Raw genomic sequence first — 21,483 nt, forward strand, 5'->3', positions numbered from 1 at the left:
AAATATTAGGTATGGAAGACAACATGCCAATCATAAATAATCATTGAATAAAAGATAAATAACAGTGTTGCATGATAAATAAAAGTACTATTAATATTTACATTATATATATTTATTTTATTTACTAATTATCTTTTTTATGTTGGCAAGAAAAATATACATGATCATAATTACGACGTTACAACTTTATAGAATTTTAAAATACATTTCATGTTTTTCATTGTTGTCTTTCAATCTTTTATTGTTTAGCACACAGGTTTAATTTTTCCATTAATCTCCTTTACTTTTCCTTTTTCCTGTGGGCACCACTGTATTTTGTTTTAATGCTTTAATGTAAAAATGCATTGATTATTCATATAATAACGGTGTTATTATCATGTTAACATGTCAAACAGCTGTCTAACTAATTTTCAGAGCTACACATCTCTGGCCCAACACCAGTTTACTTGTTTTGCCTGATTAGGCTCCTCATTCAAACGCAGTGTTTGACACGTCTGATCTTCCATTTGATTTGTTGCACCTGTGTAAGTGGGAGAAACTCCACCTCATTCTTATTGGCTTGTGAAGTTTTGATGACCTCGTAGCTCCATCCAACTTCAACCTGTACAGAGATGTAATCAGCCAGAGGAACTGAAAACACCTGTGTGGGTTTTTAACACTTAAGGAAAACATGAACTAATTTCTAAATCAACAGTCGGTTTTCATAGTTTTCTCAAAAAAATGACCATTTTTTGAGAACAAATGTAAATCAGCGAACTCCTACAAAATCTTTTAACCCTCCAGAGATAAAGTGCTCCAGAGAAACAACTTATCTTTCAAGATTTGAAGACTCCATTAACATACTGGTGGATTTAGAACATTTATATTTTTCTTGAAAACTATTTTTATCCACTAAGAGTAAATATTTTATCCTCTAAGATAAACAGTTTTAATGACTACATATACTGTACGATTTATGGTGATTTACGTTTGACTTGTAAAGTCACATGAAACTGGAAACAACCTCAGATACTCACTAGCTTGTCCCAGAGCTTTCAACCATATCACATGGCCTTCATCAGCAGATGGAATTTGCTCGGTTGTCAACTTTTAAGCAAACATGGACAAGGATCTGTTAAAGTGCTGAGAATCCCTGACGGTTTGAACATCTACAGTTCATGGCAGATGAGCAAATCACATCTGCGGATGAGGACTGTGTAACATGGTCAAAAGCTCCAGAAGAAGCAACAACCCTGATGAAGTAAAGACGGCTGAGAACATTTGTGGAATAAAGCTTGGTATGTGGAGTATGAACCTTACAGTAAGTCACAGATTTATGAGTCCAGGACTAAAACGCACACATGCAGATACAATATGGTTTGAAATTTTATTGCACAAAGATTACAGTTCTTTATGTTTCCTTACAAACATTTTAAAGCTTTGTAAACAGTGAAGCAGCATCTCCCCAGTGTGTTCAGTGTCTCCTGCTTTCACCGCTTTGAGTCCCTGTTGTCACATTTCTTAAGTCTCAGCAATTAAGTGTGTGCACAAAAGCAAACCAGTGATACGAAGCAGGAAAAAGCTTGAAAATATTATTGTATCTTAGTGGAAGGAAGGTTACACGCTGTGGGTCAAGCTGTTGTTGGGCATCAGCTGTTCAACATTCAATTACCTGCATCAGGCTGCTAGCTACATAAATATAAAGGAACTACAATAGAGTTGCAAAGTGGGAGCCCTGCTTCAGGAAGTAAAAGCCTCATTCATTTTTTTCCATTGACAACATTACGTGACTCACACTTAGCGCAACTGCATCAGAAATTATCTGCTTCTTTGATAAAAAGTTGAAGGTACAAGACAGAAATTTCAGGGTAAAAGTTAACTACGACTCCCAAGGTGCATTTCAGCAAGAGACCAGCCAATCACTGATCTTAAAATTCGGTCAGGTGCACCACTAACAGAAGACAGAATAATTAATTTCTGGGTCACTTCTGGGTGAAAACAACAGCTTTGTCTATTGTTTACAGCCTTACAGCTACGGCGGTCGAGGCTCATGGGTATTGTAGTCTTAGCCTCAAAATCACAGACAAAACGTTGTTGCTTGTAAACTGAGTTAAAATAACTGAAACCGGTGGTCATATTATAATCCCATAGGATCGTTACATTATCCGGGAGAGTCCTGTGTTTCTGTGTTCAGTAATATTGAGGATATCGCTTAAAGAAAAATATTGAAATGGGAATATAGAGAGGGGAAGCTCCCACTTAGCAACTGTATTGAAAGCTGGTGATTTGTTGACTGTGATGGTTATACTGTGTTGGGGGGGTGCTCCCTAAAAACACATCTGCACATTTGTAAGTCTTTAAAAATAGTTTGGCTTTGGATGCAAATGAGGAAAAGGTCAGACGAGGAAAAAAATACACATAAATGTTCTCTTTCATTCACAAACACACACAAAGCACTCATGCCCTCTGAAGGTAACAGTCTTGGGCCATATGGTGGACGTTGGTACTGATCACTGCACCGTGTTCTGTCTTTTCTTGAATGTCTCTGCACTCCGTGTGAGCAAGGCAAGTAAAATATCTTGAATCTTGACGAGAGGCAGCAGAAAGAGGGCAGTGCAACGTTTTGTCTCTCGCTAAAACCTAACAGAGAAGTCTTGTTTTAGTCTTGGTGCCGTGCAGTCCCAGGACTTTCCATGTGGCCCTTCTCCTTCAGCCATGAGTGCTGCTAAACTTCAGAGTTTCAACCAAAGTCTTGAAGTACACAAGCATCCGCTTCCCTTCGTTTTCATGAACTTCATGTGTGCACAAAGCAAAGCGGCATTCTCATCATCAGACAGAAAATAGACAAAGAAATGGCACATTGCTTGTTTGTGTTCTCTATTCTGTGGATATGATAACTAAGTTTCTTGATATTTTTTTTTTCTCCTTTTTTTTTCTCTTAAGGTTGCTCTCAAGCAGATGTTCTCTTTTCCAAGTGATCAGCCAGTCTTGGATACAGAGGAGGTGTATATTGCTATGGAGTCTGTGCCATGCCGCGACTCGACTTCATCTTCTCCAGTCGTTTAGAGAGGTGGCTGTTGTTTGACTCGAGTTCATCGATCTTGTCCAGTGCTGACCGCAACTGTTGGGTCACATGGGGAGAAGAAGAAGAAGAAGAGAAAAGATATTGCAAATTAATCAGCCTGTTAAATATGCTTTCTGTTAATCTTTGTAGCATAAAAAAACAACACTACACCTCTCTCTGTAGTTTCCGTTTCTCTGCTTTTAGCTCGTCCTCCACTTTCTCTGAGTTCTCTGCTGCAGATTTGTAGCGCGTCACCTGACCTTCAAGTCTGGTCACCTGGAAACCAAAGAAATTGACTTCTTAACTGAGCATATTTTCATATTTTCAAGTGTGCTATGAATTTATAGTCTTATCTTAGCTTACATTTTGTTCTAAAGCAGTCACTTCTTGCTCTGCCTTCACTAGTTTGAACTTCATCTCACTTATTTGTCTGTTGGAATCTCCTGAAAAAAAAGAGCAAAAGCAAAATTAATCTTGAGTTGTCTTAAAACAACAGTCAGGAGCCCAAATAAACATTGAAACATGTTTTTCTTGCTGTAATCATTCCTCCTGTTCATACTGACCATTAGATCCCTTCATAATGCACTTATAATGGAAGTGATGGGGCACAAAATCCACAGTCCTCCTTCTGTGCAAAAATGTATTTAAAAGTTTATCTGAAGCTAATATGAAGCTTCAGCGTCCAAATGAGTCAAATCAAGTAGATATCTTTCAACGTTACAGTCTTTTTAGTGCCAAAGTTCCTCTTTTTGTTACTATACTTCCACTGCAGCTCAACAGGGAAACACTGTCCGAGGAAACACAAAGAGGGAATTTGATGCTAAAAAGACTGTAAATGTGTCAGATATCCACTTGATATGACTAACTCAGACTGCTGAAGCTGAATAGAAGCTTCACAGAGACTTTTAAATGACTGTGTGGACACACTGTGGATTTTGGCCTCCATCACTTCCATTAAAAAGCACATTTGAAGGATCTTTTAATAGTCAGTATGAACAGGAAGAATGATTACAGCGAGGAAAACCTCTTTCCTGACTGTTGTTTTAAGACACACTTGAAAAATTATGAACTTATTTTTAAAGTAGCAAACTTCCACAGGACTGCTTCTGTGCTTATAGTATGAACTTACTCTGCACTTCTATTATGTTGGCATCGTTGCCGTTTTCAACGATTTCACCGTCTGGGTTCGAACCGCTCTCTGTGCCGTTTCTCTGCGTCTTCTGTTCCAGCTGGGACTTAAGCTTCTTTACCTGTAACACATCAGCTGATGAGTAACACACTCAGCTACAACATCCACAGTCTCCATGAGGAACACATGACAGCTCACATTCACCAGGACACAGCTGAGAATGTTTTTGTGCATGTTATGATGATGGTCAAATCTAAAAACAGCAGAAAAGCTCCATGAGGGTTAGTTAATGTGCAATCAGAACTAGTTCATATGATGTGTTGTCACAACAGTGTCCAGAGTTGTTCCAAACAGCAACGAAGGCGGAGTGAAAAGTCTGCCGTCATAGAGAGCGGGGGACATGAGATTTAAATTTGGGGATAACTTGTTTGATCTAATGTTTGTATACAAATATTGATAAATGCAGCTTTAAGAACAGATCTCAAATATATTGGTTCAATTAAAAAAAAAAGTAAAAAAGCTGAGAACTGTAGTTTTTAGCTAGTGTAACATTTGTTGGGGACTATTTTTAGCTGTAGATTAATACATGTTTGGTGCTCTAGTGAGTATTTACAGCAGCAGGACTGACTATAAGTGGGATTGACTCAAAGTAAACTAGTATATATGTTCAAAAGATCTCTCTTTTGATACACCACTTTGCTTTTTAATTTAATTTTTCACTGTAGGACTACGTTTCAACTGGGAATAAACAACAGACGAACCACAGACTCACCTGTTCTATCATTTTTTCACGCTCATCCACCAATTTCCTCAGGCGAATCTCTGAAAGATAAAGCACATGTTTGAGGAAAAAACAACAATTCACATCTCAGAAAAGCTTAATTCACATCTAAGTCTTGGTCACATATCATTTATGCGTCATGCACCACAATGCCATAATACATACAGATTTTAACAACAATAATCAAAACTGTTACTGTTGGTCTTTAAAAAGAAAAAATAAGTTAACATACCAGGGGTGTGAGGAGCCAGGGAGATGGTGGGAGGGGGCTGGGTCAGGGTGGGAGGTTGATGCATGCAACAGAGCAGGCATCCATGAGGGAGTGATGGAGTGGAGTGTGAGGGGGAAAGTTAGCATGCAAAAACTGTGGACCAGAGGGTCAATGCAAGGGCACACAGCACGTAGGGACTACGTTCACACTATGTGACCAAATAAGGAGGTAAATATGCTGAATGAAAAGAGAGGTGAACCATGAGTGGAGTTTGATCTGGATTAGGGCTGCAACTAACGATTATTATCAATTAAGCTGTTGTTTGGCCTATAAAATGTTAGAAAATGTTGATTATTGATTCCTAAAGGCCAAGGTGACATCTGCAAATGTCTTCTTTTGTCCCGACCAACAGTCCACAACTCAAAAATACTCAATTTATTATCATAGACGACCAAAGAAAGAAAATATTCATGTTTGAGAAACTGGAATCAGAGAATTAGGACACTTTTTCTTAAAGGGGATGTATCACATGCATTTCCAGGTCTACATTTTTATTCTGGGGCTCTACTGGAATATCTTCGCATGATTTACAGTTTAAAAAAACTTATATATCATATACTGGCCCTTTATACAGCCCCTAAGTTCAGCCTCTGTCTGAAACAGGCAGTTTAAGCTCCTGTCTCTTTAAGGCCCCGCCCCCCATGAGTCCACTGTGTTCTGATTGGACGGCTCCCCGAGGCTGCCTCTCGGCCGACTTCCGGAGGCTTGGGAGGCGAAGTAAACAAACAGTAGTAGTAGGATTGCACTACTTTTTCTTGTTCTTTACTTGAAATATAAACTTCTCAAATACATCCGTACATGTTGGAGCCGAAATGTGCGAGTGGAGAACGTGAACAACTCTTAGTGCCAAACAAAGGCTACGGGACGGACGACCGCATGTGGACATGCACGAACACTCTGATGTCATCACGAGAAGGAAGTAGAGGAAACTTTGCAAACAGAGTGATTAGAGAAGGCTGACTTTTTATTTTCAGGGAGAATTTTTACATATGTTCACCTCAAGTTTTGGACCTTTGACCGTGTTTAACAGATATCTGACATTATAACAGTATAAAAATAACTTAAAATCACAAAAAGTGTGATATGTCTCCTTTAAAAATGACTTAAAACGATAAACTTATCAAAATAGTTGACGATTAATTTTCTGTTGATCGATTAATCAGGATGAGATGATTTGTTGTGATGTTATGATGTCTTGCTTTCCATTACATAATTCAAGAATTTAAAAAAAAATAAAGAAAAAAGCATTCAGATCAAAATGACAAACTGTAACAGCAGGGTGTTTATTGTCATTTCATTGTAGACGGCCACATTCATCTTTTCCATTCAAGTGCAACAAAATGCAACATACATTTATCAAACATTTATGTGCTTTAGGATTTACAGTCCTCTTAAGGTGAAAAATGGCTTTGTTGAACTTAAACAACAGCGTTTCCAAGCATGTTTAATTTGAACCATGAACAGAACAGCTAGTGCATGTAGAAGCTAGTTAAAAGTAAAGTCTTCATCATAATTTCCAATGAACAGTTTGTTTTATTTATTGATCCCCTATGACATGAATAAATGAATATATGAATGAGTTCCTGGAATTCTAGCACAACAAATGTTCTGTGATGCAGTCACAGAGAAACAGTATCAATGAAACATTACAAGCAGCATGATAAATGTGCATCAATGACAAAATAAATGTTACCCGACTTACAGTATCAAGTTAAGTTTTATCTCCTCATATTGTCAACAGGTCCAATAGTAAAATCTACGGTTACCTCGCAATTTACATCATCATTTCATCTCTCCACAAATTCAATTCTCCACACACATGACCTCAGTGAAAATAGGTTTTTTTTTTGACCATGGATTGTTTTCATGTATTTAATTTAAAAATAATATACATATACTTACATCAATGTTAATTTGGGACAGTAATCAAAGTGCTTTGACATTTATTTTACCACTTTGTAAACAGCTAAGCAAAAAAAAGTAGACGGTGAATCAAATAATATATATCTAAACTATATAAACCATAACTGTATAAGCTAAGACATCTTACATTCCTCTTTGCCCTTGGCTTTGCCTTTCTTGCCGTTCTTTTTCACGTCTTTCCCCGAAGGTGGAGGCTCTTTGTTGCCGCCCACTTGGTCTGCACTCTTTGGTAAAACTTCACCTTGCATTTCGTGTTTAATGGCATCTAATCCTTCCTCCACTGATGAAGACATCGCCTGGTTCACGTCCTCTGCACTGTTGCTTTCTACAACAGCTTCCTCTTCCTTTACATCTGCTACGCCTACGTTCTCCTGCGGCTCGTTTTCCACGTTTTCAGACGTGGTTTCCTCGTGAGCCGATGAGTTTTGGTCGTCTTGAGGTTTAGTATCAGACTCTTTATCTGGTGCATCTACCTGGTCAACGGTACACTTCTCGTCTTTGCTATCGACTGGCTCGTCTTGTGTTTTTTCATTTGAACTACCGTCGTTGCTCTGATCTGACGTGACTTCAACACCCTCCTCAACTCCTTCCTGTTCTGGTTCTTTAGGGGAATTCATGTCTATAGCCGCCTCTACATCCATGTCATCAAAATCAAAAGACTGCCCTTCGTCGTTGTCACCGTCCTCCTCATCACTTTCCTGCTGGGTGGGTTGAGGTGAATTATCATCCTCAGTTTTATCTTTGCTGGATTCCTGCTGACATTTCTCACTTTCCTGATCATTTTGACTGATTTTATGTTCAGGATCTTCTGCAGAAGCTGATTCTTCACTGTTATGGTCCTGCTCGATTAAGGAAGCGACCTCAGTAGCTTCTTTTGGAGAGTCTGGTGTCTTTATTATCTCACTGGTATTGATCTGTTCTGTTTCTGAGGACACTTCAATGTTTGATTCATCAACCTGATCCGCACACTCTACCGTCTGGCTTTCTACATTATCCAGATGTTCAGCCTGATCCACAGTCTCCAAAGAGCTTTTTTCAGTTTCAAGGGCATCAGTATGTTCCGCTATTGATACGTTATCACTTTTTTCATCGTGTGAAGAGTTGTCTGGCTCCACTAAATCCTCAGGTTCCCTCAACTCTTCATTCGGCTCCTCCTTTTCTGATTTGTCATCATCCTGACTGGGAGAAATGGATTGTTGGTGAGTCTCTGCTCCTGGCTCCTCATCATCTTTGGCAGTCTCAGTTGCCTCTTCAGGACTTTTATCAGAAACAGACGTGTTATCCACAGTCTCAGTATCGTTTGTGCGTTCAGATTTGTCAACGGTAGCGTCGTCATTGCTTGGAACATGTGATTCAGCTTCAGTATCTTCATTACACTTTGTGTTTTCAGGGTTTTCAGTTGTGCGTTCAGATTTCATCTCATCAACAGACCCAATTTCATCCTCTTCCTTATTAACAGTTCCTGATTCAGTATGGACGTCACCTTCGGTTATGATGTCTCCACTTTTAGAGTTATCTACACTAGAGGTACACTCTTTGTTGAGGCCATCGGTGCTCTCGGTACCTTTGGAGTTGTCAATAAGATCAGATGCCTCCGTATCAGGATTCGTTTTAGATTCCACTTCTTCTACTTTCTCTGTTTCTGAAGTTTGCTCCATGTCCTGCTCATCCTTTAAGTGATCTGTTCTTGATTCATTGGTTGTTTCAGTGAGACAAACATTTTCAGTGGGCGCCACTTCCTCTGTTACGTCTACTGTCTCAGTTTCCAGACTTTGTTCCTCCTTCTGTTCACCTGTAACATCATCACCTCTTGATTCTTGGAGAGTTTCAACGTGAGAAAGGGTTTCAGTGGGCTTTACTTCTTCTATGGCATCATTCATAACTTCATCCGTCTTTGATTCTTTGAGGGTTTCGGTGACAGAAACATCATTATCAGGTTCTGTTGTTGACTCATCTCTTGCAGCCAATTTGACGTCTTTTTTTGTTTTGCCGTTTTCTTTATCATTCCCGTTTTCCTCCTTTGCATCTTTTTGTTGCTTTTTTTCCTCATTTCCTCCTTTCTTTTTGCCTCTCTTCTTCCTTTTTTTCTTTTTCCCAGAAGCGGTAGCTCCCTGAGACTGAGATTTATTTAATATTTCGTCTGCCTCGTCGTTCTCTGCATCTTCAGCATTCTCAGGCTCTTGATGGGGTTCAGTGTTTGATACATCTTGGATGGACTCATCAGGTTCTTTCATAACATCTTCTGTGACTTTTTGCTGAGGACATGATTCTGTATTTCTCACATTACTTTCCTCAACATCTTCCTGTTTGTCTTCTTGCACTTCAGCAAGGTTGTTACTCGTCTCTCTAACGTCAGCACCGTGTGCGTCGCCACTGTCAGTTCCTGTCTCTCCTAAATCTGGGTTGCTTGTCTCCCCTAAATCTCCCCCCTTAAGCATTTCTGTTCCTGCAACATTCTCCTCAGGACTTGTTACAATCTCTTCAGACTCAGGGCTGCAAACGATTATATCTTTGGCTTCTGTGATTGGATTTTTATTAATGTCAACTTGTAAATCGTTGCTTTCAGTTTCTCCAACACTGTCTTCCTCTGTGGGTAAGCATGTCTGTTGCTCTTCTGTCGGCTGTTCTTTGCTTGATGTTTCCACAGCGGACACATTACAGAGCATGTCAGAGCTCAAATGATTCTTTTCTTGATGCTTCTCTGGATCCACCTCTTCCTCTCCGCTACTTCTCAACTGAGTCTCCTCTGTGCTGCCTGAGAGATCATGAAGAGCAGACGGTGATAGAAGATATGATTTTTAAAAAGTGTAACCTTCAGCAGAAAGTGTAATAGCAGAAGTCAAGGTAAAGTAAGGCAGAACACCTGATTGATTCAGTGGCCAGAAAGAGAAGCACAGAGCCAAGATGACCAAGAGAAGCACGAGAGGAAAAAGTAGAAGAAAGGCAGGAGGAACACCGAAAGTTCTTGGTCCCAAGTACATCAACGCGAAAGAGGAGAAGCGAGAGGCCGCCGGCTTGAGAAAAGTAAGTCTTAAGTCTTGAAATCACGATACTGGTGGTTTTCACAAAGAAAAAAAAAAAAGTATGATTTCAGTATATCAATGCAAGTTTTAGTGTCTACTTTGAAAAAGAACCTTCAAATTAATGATTTATACCATTTAATCAAATCACTGTGCCACAAGATACCTGTCAACTCCCACATAAACAGTTTATTTTGAACTAAGATGTAAGTTGAAATGATGAAAACGGTGTGAGAGAAAAAATAACAAACATTAGTGATGAAGACAAAGTGAGTCTTTGCTGATTGTTAATGTTTCTACAGGAAAGCAAGATATGCAGTAGATGTTGCTTAAAAGGATAAGGCTGGTGATTTTCTATATTTTTCTTATTGTAATCAAATCTCATGTGCAGAGCCAAACCAACTCATCCTACTTAGATGTACTGTGTGTGTATCCAAAGCCTGATATATCTTATTCCTCTGTGCTGTAGACCTCCGTTGTTGCCCAAAGACTATTAAAAACACATCAATGAGCCAGACAGCTGCACTGGGTGACATGTTTCTTTGCCACAAAGGGTGTGGGCACGGCTCCAAAGACTAGATAAGAGAGTAGTTCCTTGTAAGGCAGATGCCACTGAGCATGTGTGGGAATGTGGTTCGGTTTACAGCATCGCTAGCTTGTTGTCTTCCGTATCACAACCTCAACTTTGAACTACATTATAAATTTCTCAAAGAACTTCAGTACAAAGTCAACAAGGTAGCGAAGCTCTGTAAACTGAACCGTGTTCCTGCGCATGACATTTAACCCAGTGCACCTGTGTGGCTCATAATAGTGGAGGTCTACAGCACAGAGGAATAAGACATATCAGACTTTGCATACACACACAATACTCATATGTAGATCAATTCATTGTTGGTTTGGCTCTGCACATGAGATTTATTGACAATAAGTTAGTGCAAGGTTAGTGCAAACCAGAGTTAAAGTGATGAACAACATGCAAAACTGAAGAGTTCACTCCAAAATCATAGAGATATTCACTTTTTGAAAATTCAGACATGTATTGGAAAAAAAATTTAATCTTACGACTCAAGATTTAATGATTATTAATTTATTTTCTAATAATCTGAAACATTTTGGAATGAAAGTCTCCAGTTGTTTTCATGCTGAGCCATGCAGGAAGAAGAAAGGAAGTTTTTTTCACAGTGTGTTTACCGAGCATGCTGTTCCCCTCTGGCTGGGAGGTCTGGGAATCCTGAGCCGGTTGGGCAGCAGAGTCTCCACCGGAGGTCCCATCGGTTACCGTCTCATCGACGTCCCCGTTGACGTTCAGATCAGGTCCCAAAACTATTCCATGTTTCTGGACAAAATAAAACCTCAAATGTAAGCTCTGTAGATTACACACCTTAAAAAAAAGTTGTAATATAAATGCAGTTTATTTGATTTTGGGGGAAAAAAAAACACTCATAAAAGTCATTTGCAAAAAAGTAAAGCTAAAATCTAATAACATTTCCAAAAATAACATTTAAAACAATGCTAAAAAAGCAGACCTGGAGCATATTTGCATTGTAAGCATGATTAAGATCACACATTCACTGAAGCAAATACTTTCAAGCTTAATTAAAAGTTTCACGCACATTTGCTTCAAAAACCACACACAGACTTAGCTTGGAGTTTGATTAATGTTGTTTGAATCACGGGAGAAACAAGCATCCACACACTTGACCGAGTACCTTCAGAATGTCTTTCAGCTTCACCACCTCTTCTCTGAGCTCATCTCGCTCGATTCGGATCGCATCTGTGTATTCTTTCTGTCGCTCTAAGGCCTGAGCGGAGCCCCCAAGTGGCAGAGTGCAAAAGAAGAAGAGTGAAAAGAAAAGTGCACAAGAAGAAGTGAAAGTATAAGCAGTTTCATGCAAAGGAATTCATGTCAGTCAAAGTAAATGTTGAACGTGATTAAATTAATAAAACTTGCTGCAGCAGGGCTCATAAAGCCGTACCCCAATTTTTTTATCCTTCCACTCCACCGTCTCCTGTAGGTCAGATATCTCTCTATCAAAACCTTCCTGTTTCATACGCAGCTGACGGATCTCCTACACAGCAGGAAAAGGGGAAAAAAAGTTTGAAAGGGAAGAGAGTAAGACTGCAAAAAGAGAAAAGCAGTTTGAGTATTAACTGTGTGTGAAAAGAAAGTTGTGAAATGTGCCCGACATGCAGCGTTCCTGAGGAGCTCGAGGTTTGTTTTTTTTGTAAATAACTAAGCCAGGTGAGGCTTTGTTTCTCTCATAGTGACACACATTCACACCGTGGGACAAATACTCACATTTAGCAGCTCTTCACTTTGTTTTAGCGTCTCTTTCATTTCGTTGAACTGGAACTGAAGCACAGTGTGGGCATGTTTCTCTCGCTCATATTCCTGCAGGGAACAAGAGAAAGTTTAACAACTGATAAACAGTTTGTTTTCATCTTGAGCATCAATCTCATGACAGCCCACCCGAAAACGTCTTCACCTGGTCCCGTCTGATCCAACAGTCGTCATTGTGAGAATGTTATTCAATCAAGTTGTGAACACAACACTGACATATCTTCACCTTTTAAGTTGATAAGTCGAACTTGTTAGCAAACAGTTGCTTATTTCTGCATCCAGCAGTTAAGGAGCAACATCCACCTGGTGAATGTAAGTCCAATATTCACTCTCTATTAGCTCTGTTACCAACTCCCGTTTGCTGTTTGGTGCTGAGCAGGTAGTATACAGTGGGTTTTTAGAGCTTTTTCTCTGAAAACAGCTGCCTGCTGTGGCTGAAAACGAAGCCTTGAGAGCGCTGAGAGTGAAAAGAAACAGTAAAGTTGGTGCCGAACAGCTACACAATGAGCTGAAACTTGCTATAAAGCTCCGTAAAGCCGAGAGCTAGAGAGCTGCTGCTAATTCTCTGCAGGTTCATCACTATGAGCGACGCCTAACACGATACACATTGTCATTTCATACATTGTTATAATAATAAATATCGATTATAGCCGCTTTCAGAAAAGTGTTTTGAAACCTCGTCCTTGTTGAACCAACTATAATGCAACGTTTGTAATCCATGTGTGACCAAAGTCACATTATCCTTTGAATTTGGGACGTGGAAGCTTTATTGAATCTGTGTTTCATTCTACTCACATCTGCTTACAATGCAATAATAAAGTAACTATAGATAAAAGGCAGGACTATGTGCTCAAACAAGTATCAAATCTCTGCATGTTTGTTATTCTTCTAATGGTTTTATGGAAAGCAGAACATCCAGACGTGTGAAGCCTCTGCAGAGCACTGATGTTCACTGTAAACATTTTGTAATTTTCTTTTATCTTACTTAGCGTCACAGGATTTGGTTTATCTGTTTTATCATTAATACTCATGATTTCATAATTTGTTGATATACATTTTCTGCCTTTTGTGAAGCACTTTGTAATGTGGGTTTTGTGCTCCATAAACAAATATCATTATTATTATTATTATATAAAGATGGCCGAGTTGTTGTGGAAACCAGCTTATGTGAATCAATCCTTTCAAAACAAGCAAAGAACAATACTAATGGACTTATGATTGATTTTGATGTTAGAAATATGCTGTAAAATGTGTCACTTCCAGTGTTTGAACAGACGTCAGCGGCATTAAACAAGGAAAAGTGTGACTTTATATGACATGTTAATCTACATTTCTCAACAGAGCAACACCTTCAGATTGATCTATGAATTGATATATTGATGGTTTATTAATCAAACACATTTCATATATAAGTCATTCATGTCTCCTATCATTTCTTTCTTTCTCTCTGCTCTTTTTTAAAGAGTATCATCGCAGACTGTACCTTGACTTTCTCTTCATATCCCCGACGTGACTCAGACAGCAGTTCCTCCAGCTCCATGAGCGAGTCCTTGAGTGTGTCCACCTGGTACATCAGGTTGTTTTTCTCATTGTCCAGCTGTGCGTTGGACACCATGGCCTTACGGTACTTCTCCTCCACTTCAGCTAATGCACCCTGATGTCATGACACATACAGAATATAAACAATATAAACAGATGCATGCTCAGATACCACATGCACTCAAAACAGAAGAGTCATACTTCCCTCTATCAAATACATGTTTGGATTACGAGATAGATGAAGCAAGTAGAAAGTCCACACAACGTAAGAAAGTATTTAGAAGTCAAACCTGTATAGTTATCTGTAAATCACAACTGTAAATGCTGGTAAGTAGGAAGTTGAGTAAAGGCCAAAACACACACACACAAAAATGAAGAAAGACAGCAGCATGCAGATGCAACATTGCCTGTTAGATTGTCAGTTTGCAAGTTCATGCACAAATTAGAAAACGTCTTCCTCAGACTACTGTCAGTGCATCTAAATATTTGTGTGCTGGGCCTGAAGCACGAGTATTACTCCAAAAGATAATGAGAGGAAAGTTTTTTTATAGTTGGGACTGTTTCACTTTCCAATTCCAGTTTCAATTCTAAACCTTTTAGAGTTATTGAATTATGAGTTGTTTATTGGTCTGTAGTGGAAGAAGCATTGTTTGGGTAAAATAACAGTAAGTTGGTTAATAATGTGCACGTTTGACCTGTTGTGAGATACATTGGTCAACAATAACCAGTGTAAGTTAGGGGGCAGCAAACCCATTAGCAAACAGTCTGGAGTTGGGTTGAGTCTGTAAGGTTCTCAGGCTTATACCTTGGCTTCTTTTAGGTTCTGAGTGTACTTGGTTTCCACATCTTGAATCTGATCCTTCAGTTCATGAATCTCCTGGTGAACAGTGCGGCAGCGGTGAGCAGAGGAGCGCAGCGTGACAGCGTCGGGAAAAGTGAAGCAGAAATATCGGCGACAGGACAATGAGAGGAGCAACACAGACGTGTTTGCAGAAAGAATACAAATGAGAGGAAAGCAAAGAACTTCACCCAAGAAAAGTTTTAACAGAAGAAAATGAATCAGTTGCATTTATTCCTTGAAAGTGAGATTTGTGCCCCGTGTGGTCTAAATGAAGAAACTGTCATTAAAGGAATGACCTCATCCTCTGATCACTACAGCTGCTGCTCTGATGCAGGACTGTTTTGTTTTACAGCTGAAAACTTCTCTGTTATCTGTTGTGAAAAAGGGGCTACATGAAAAATAATAATCATCATTTCTGGTCAATAATAAGCTCATGATCAATATTGTTTATCCATCTTTGGATGGAACAAAATAATTAATCTGGTCTTGAATATTTTAAATTGTAAAAGATAAAAAGCCTCAACTTTTATGCTGTACATGAACCTATCAATGTAACTTACTGAAATAAATAGTGATGAAACTGAACAAACATTTAAGAAATAAGAATATAAGACGTATTAAGATTGATATAAAAACATTTTAGTCAGAAGTTCTCTTCTGAAAAGCGAGTGCTTGACTTGATGAACCAGAGCTGACATGTTTGACTCATTGTGGAAACAATGATACACAGAAGTATGAGATTCTTTTAATATTACTGGTGCTACTGAGCTTAAAATTCCTGTTTCTGACTCACTGTCCTTTTAAACTCTTGTTTTCATAATAATCTTATCAAAATCTTCCTGTGTGGGCGTCACAATAAAACCATAATCCATCTGGAAACATCCTCTCTGTCTTTATGAAGCTCCATCTTTTTAACATTACCTTGATTTCTCGTAAGGAGGTCTCAGCATCTACAGTTAAAGCCGTCTCCCCACTTCCTCTCCGTGAGGAAGTCCCACCTAAAGAGGTGAGTGTCGCTGCTGTTAAGGCTGAAGCCGCTCGAGACCCCTGAGGAGAAATGAGAGAAAAATCACTCTTTAGCAATTATTGCAATAAAAAGTACAAAAAAACTTCCAAAATGTTATAAAATCTCCTCTTCATTATTCTTCATGCTCACCTTCTCAAGATAATCTCTGTCTTCCACCTGTTGAGACAAATAAAAATACAGTCAGAGCAACCAGAGGCTGATGTTGTTGCCACAGAGCCAAGACGAGGCAGTGTGTCTGGAGGAAGGAAGGAAGTACCGAAATCCTCACTGCAGGCAGCTCAGCGCTGATAAGAAGATTTACCTTAACACCTCCGAACAAAACAGCAGCAGGAGAAACAATATCTCCAAGCATTCAAGAGTGATCATCACCAAGTTAAGAAGTTGCACAAGTTTATCTAAATATGCAACACCATGCAGATAATTAGTTCACAGCCAGCAAAACTTCAGAAATCAATATGAGTAGAACCAGACGGGTCCATTCAGCAGCAGGTTATGTGTCAAAACAACACTTCAAACAAGTTTTATTCCCTTTCACACACATGAAAACATCCTGTCACAAGACAAGCTGGAAGTCTCCACAGTCAACACACAAATTAACCTCTGACGCAAACCGGTCTACAATAATCCATCCTTGCGGGGTGAAGTGCATGAAACGAAGGACCAGGTGGCAAAAAAAAAAAAAAGCGACTAAGCAGGAACTCACATCACGGCCTGTGGGTGCAAACCGACTCACATCAGAAAAGTCAGGAATAGTAACATCGTCCAGGTCCCTGGGGAGGCAGCTGCTGCTGGCAGCGCTCCTCAAAAAACTGGCAACAGAGCTGCAGTTGTCCTACATTGACCACCAGGGGGCGAAACAGAACAACAGAAGAAGAAGAAGAAGAAGCAGCCAGTCACACAGGAGTACGACAACATCAGCCAGTTAGAAAAAGAAGTTCAGACAGTAGAAAGTAGTAATTAGTGCATAATTGGTGCTCTGATGGACTAAAATGACTGATGAAGGTTTAAATCATCTCTTTGCTTCTTTATGTTTCTTAATGCAGATTAACTTTCCAGTTTTATTACATTCATGAGCTGCCACACCAGCAGAAACCAAACACAAGCACATGTTCAAACCTATATTTAGCATTTTCCCACATAGAGAGAGAAAGAAAAACAACTTTATAATACGCATGTATGAATTAACAGTGTTGGCCCCGCAGCAAATCGGGAAATAATGCATCTTATAGATTAATTTTCATGATGTTGTCCATAAACAGGAATATAGTGGAGTGGAGGATTCATCAGAATTCTGATTCATAGTGATTCCTTATCAATTAGAGACATCATAGCAACATTATTGAGATTAAGATACAAGATTTACTGCAAGATTTATTCTGATGTCTGCACACTGCTTCATAAACTTCCTTTTCAAAAGTTCAATTTGCATTTAAATCCAAAAGGTGTTTATGTGACTAACAAGTCACAACTGAAGTCGTCTCTGAGGTGATGCAGGCTGGTGACAGATGGCTCTGATCAACTCCTTGAAAACTCAGTGAACTGGATTCACACTTTCACACTTACCTTTCAGGCATTAATGTGATTTCCTCAACCCGACTGATTCGCAGGGAGTTCATTGGTGGACTGAGCTTCTATTTCTGGCTCACTAACATTACAATATGTTTTTAACATGCTGTAACCACTGAGCTATACAGGTCCACCAGCAAATACCTGCTGCTATTTTTCAGACTGAACAAATAATGTTTTCATGTTCCCAAATTCTGCAAACCGCGCCAACAGTGAGTCACTGTAACACCCAGATTGAACACAGTCTATTTATGTAGTTATTCCTCTGAAGTCAATCGCTGTTTCATAAAGGTCATTCTGTGTCATATCAGACAGAGTCCAGGAAAGTGGTTGCAACACCGTCTCACATTTTGTTTAAAGTTTGTCTGTATAATGTTTGTGTCCCAAAACTAAGGCATTTAAAATATTTTTGTTAAATTCCAATGTTTTTATTTTATTTATTTTTTTACACTCTCAAAAACGCCTCATCTGGGAGCCATGTTTGGACATTAATATCTTGAAAAGTATTATTCCTAGCCTCACCAAACTTTGTAGGATGGAAGATAAACATGTTCTCAATATGACTGAACCATTAGTTCATACTGCATGCCTGTTGATTTTTTATAAGGCCCTAGATTTGGAAAAAAAGTGCAGAATTCCTAAACGAGAGTGATATTGAGGGTATTATAAACCCATTTTTTGCACCCACATGGTATCAATCATTATTTTTTTCTTCAAATACATTCTTTTATTCATTTTGTGCCCATATCTGAGGTCTCTACCACTAATGGACATGATGATATTATGATAAAACAAGGTGTGGCTCATTTTCATAGGACCAAAATAGTATGTGGGGTAGCTAGTAGGAACATGAAAATGTATGTGGAAATAGCTTAATACATGGTCCTTTAGTGTACAAAATAACAGTGTCCTTCCATGTTCCCTTCATGAAAAAATAGACACAGATTTGATATTTTACCTCTGGCAGAAAAACGTCCATTTCAGGTTTACAGTTTTCAAGATATTAAAGCCCAAACAGCTTCCCAGATAAGGTGTTTTTAAAAATGAAATAATATCAAGGGCTGAAAAAATATGAAAACAGAAATATCTTACAGGCCGTGGTTCTGAGACTCATTCATGATATAGACGAGGTGTGAACAACATCTGAGACAGTGCTGCATCAACCTTATCTGATTTGACACAGGATGACCCATAAACAGCTGTTGCAGAGCGAGTGCGTGATGGTTGCACAGTTCTGCATTGTACAAAAACAACAACAACTGGGCTAATGCAGTGGTTCCCAACCAGTCTAGGCTCAGGGCCAGATTTTCCCTCAGACATCAGGTCACGGTCCAATCACCAACCTAACGCCCAGCACCTGTGAGGAGCACAATGCTAACCACTGAACTTCATTTTTAATTCACAATATGAAAACAAAAATAATGAAGTACAACTGAGGCTTAAAGATCAATAAATTATGAAGCACTGACAGAAAGTGCAATTAGGGCTCAAAACAAACATTAAAACAAACATTAAAGGCACTAATACAAAGAGCAAGGCAGGTGTTCACTGCATAAAATGTTTTGCTGAATATATTCGGTGTCAGTTTTGCTCAACCTGTTGATCAGTAAGCTTCTTCTTCTGCTACCATCAACAGACGTGCAAGGAGCAGGTCACATGACCCACAAAGCCAGCATTGATAGGTTACTTGTACTGTAAAGCGGGAAAATCCCACTCCAAAATAAAAATGGGAAGTAGCTGTATCTCAAAGTTTTTTTTTGACGAAGATGACCCAAATGCTTGTGACCCACTGAGAATGAACCCGCAGTCCACTTTTGGACTGCAACCCACGAGTTGGGAACCACTGGGCTAATGCATTATAAACTCCAGAGTTAGTAAGCAGGCTGTCTGGAGGAGGGGGGGGGGGCTCACCACTGGGCTGGCACGGGCTGAACTGGCCCTGCTGGAGGCTCTGGAGCTGGAGCGGTAACTAGAGTACTCTAAAGGCTGTAGAGAAAACACACCATCATGTTTCTGTCTCCAGGTGGAGTCGAACACATACCAGCATGCACACACTCACACTGATAGCACAAGTAGGGAAAAACGCATGCTGGTGATGACTGAAGCCACCATTTGGAATCAGTTTAGTGCATAACAACATCTAGAGTCCAACATCCTTTCAACAACTCAGACATTTGTTTTAAACTTGAATTAGAAGACAACAAACTGAAAACATCTCCCATGCAGATGCAAGAAACCGTCACGCCACTCACTCAAAATCCAGGGAAGATCTTATTTATGTAAAAACAAACTCCAACTTCACACATTCACAGCAGATTCATGTTCAGACTGAATTTATATGCACCCTCCTTTTCAGGAACTGTTAGTATTATCAGTCCACACAGATTACGATCCAGGAACTGAAAACTAGATTTGTCCAAACCAAAAAAACCACGATTCCAAGAAAGTCTTACATGGGAGCTGGAGCCGACGACTCGCCGTGACCCGCTGCAGAGACTGTCTTCATACAAGGAGCTCTGCACATGTGACACGTTGCACAGTATAAGCAGTGAACTCAAGTTTCAGCACAATGACATTTCTTTGATGCAGATTTTATGACGCCCCTGCCTTCAGTGCCTGAGTGTGAGGTTCACTTCAAAACTGAGACGTACAGTCAGGTGCTCTGTGAGTTTAAAAAGTGATGAAACACTTTTCTCTTCAGACAAACACGCTCTGCATTAGGTGCTCATAAGATCACTGGTGTGAATACATGATAGTTACAGGTGTCGGTAAACACTGAGTGGAAGTTATTGTGGGTTAAAGATGAGTGGGAATGAAATGAACCAACCCTACGATAGAGCTGCTGGCTCATCTGACTGAGTGACCTGTAGAACTGTAACACATGATGAAGTGTGAAGTCAGAAAACCACAACAACACATGACAAACACAAAGAGAAATTCTCCTTTCTCTTCTCCATAGAGGACAAAGGTCAGGTAGCAGCTATAGAGGAGCAGCACGAGTGTTTATATGTGTCTTGTCTAACATTTGTCTGTATACAGACCTGGTAACCATTGAAAGTTGAACCTGGGTTTCTGGAGGATGACAGACCATTGAGGCTGTACAAGTCAGAGGAAGCATAAGAGGCCTGAAAGGAGGAGAGGGGAGGAGGGAGCTGAGTTTAACAAGCCGAGAGAGGAAGGAAGTTGAGAATGAGGAAACAAAGTTTTTTAAGTTACCAGAATCCTCACTGAAAATGTAACTCCTACCTGTTAGTGATGCATTCATGCTGTAAAACTGTGCAGCAAATCACAAAAGTACAAACACAAACCAACAATCTACAGTATAGTTTCTCAAACTCTTGGTGTTCAGTGGGTCCAAAGGTTCAGACATTCATTTCTGCTAAGCACATACAGTAAATGTTACTTCAAGCAGCTGCAGGCCTTGTGATACTTGTGTCAGGTGGATGTGGAACTGAATGTCAAGGCACTTATTCTCAAAGGCTTCACCTTGATCTACTGTAGCTTCATTTGTACGTCGCTTTAGACAAAAGCATCTGCCAAATATATAAAGGTAAATTTAGGTGTAGCTTGTTTTTAATACGCAGAAGAACATCTAGTTATTATATTAGCGTGTTAAACAACATGCCTGAACTGATCGATAGAAAAAACTGGAACTGGATCTTCATCACCCTTAAATCCACTGAAACATGTGTCATACAGTAGTACTTGGGTGGCTGCACTGTGAAATAACATTACTTGGAATTTTTCTAGAAATTCAATACAGCAAAAACAAACTACATGCACATATTCTTAAGTGTATTTGACGGCTTGGTTAGAAAATGTTTATGCACTAAACGCCTTTTTCTACTAATCACTCAAACCAACCAAAACTTCCACATATTGTTAACAGTTGAGTGTGCACTACAGGCCGTTAGTGTTGTGAGGAAACACAGTTTGCAGTGCGGTGCAGTGCAGTGCCAACCCACCGGCTGCAGGTCTAATCTGGAGGCACGAGACACCCGG

General features: G+C 39.5%; 1 protein-coding gene across 2 annotated transcripts; it reads right to left on the minus strand.

Annotated features, from left to right (window-relative positions):
- Positions 1 to 1,352: 1,352 nt before the first annotated feature.
- Positions 1,353 to 21,477, minus strand: lrrfip1a (leucine rich repeat (in FLII) interacting protein 1a). 2 transcript variants are annotated; one of them, XM_067602902.1, is made up of 19 exons: positions 21,447 to 21,477; positions 20,523 to 20,606; positions 20,309 to 20,353; positions 19,935 to 19,997; positions 19,393 to 19,467; positions 16,619 to 16,747; positions 16,045 to 16,071; positions 15,810 to 15,935; positions 14,853 to 14,924; positions 13,992 to 14,162; positions 12,467 to 12,559; positions 12,144 to 12,236; positions 11,877 to 11,969; positions 11,359 to 11,503; positions 4,945 to 4,994; positions 4,173 to 4,293; positions 3,407 to 3,486; positions 3,215 to 3,319; positions 1,353 to 3,100 (listed from the first exon to the last, which is right to left on the minus strand). In XM_067602902.1, exons 3-19 carry the CDS (start codon positions 20,330 to 20,332, stop codon positions 2,993 to 2,995), a joined length of 1,575 nt encoding a protein of 524 aa, XP_067459003.1. In that variant the 5' UTR covers positions 20,333 to 20,353; positions 20,523 to 20,606; positions 21,447 to 21,477; the 3' UTR covers positions 1,353 to 2,992. The 2 variants fall into 2 exon arrangements, with proteins under 2 accessions (XP_067459003.1, XP_067459004.1); XM_067602903.1 differs by lacking the exon at positions 14,853 to 14,924.
- Between the last annotated feature and the right edge of the window lie 6 nt (positions 21,478 to 21,483).

The sequence above is a fragment of the Thunnus thynnus genome, chromosome 11 (assembly GCF_963924715.1).
Source record: "Thunnus thynnus chromosome 11, fThuThy2.1, whole genome shotgun sequence".
In the NCBI taxonomy this organism is placed as follows: Eukaryota; Metazoa; Chordata; class Actinopteri; order Scombriformes; family Scombridae; genus Thunnus; species Thunnus thynnus.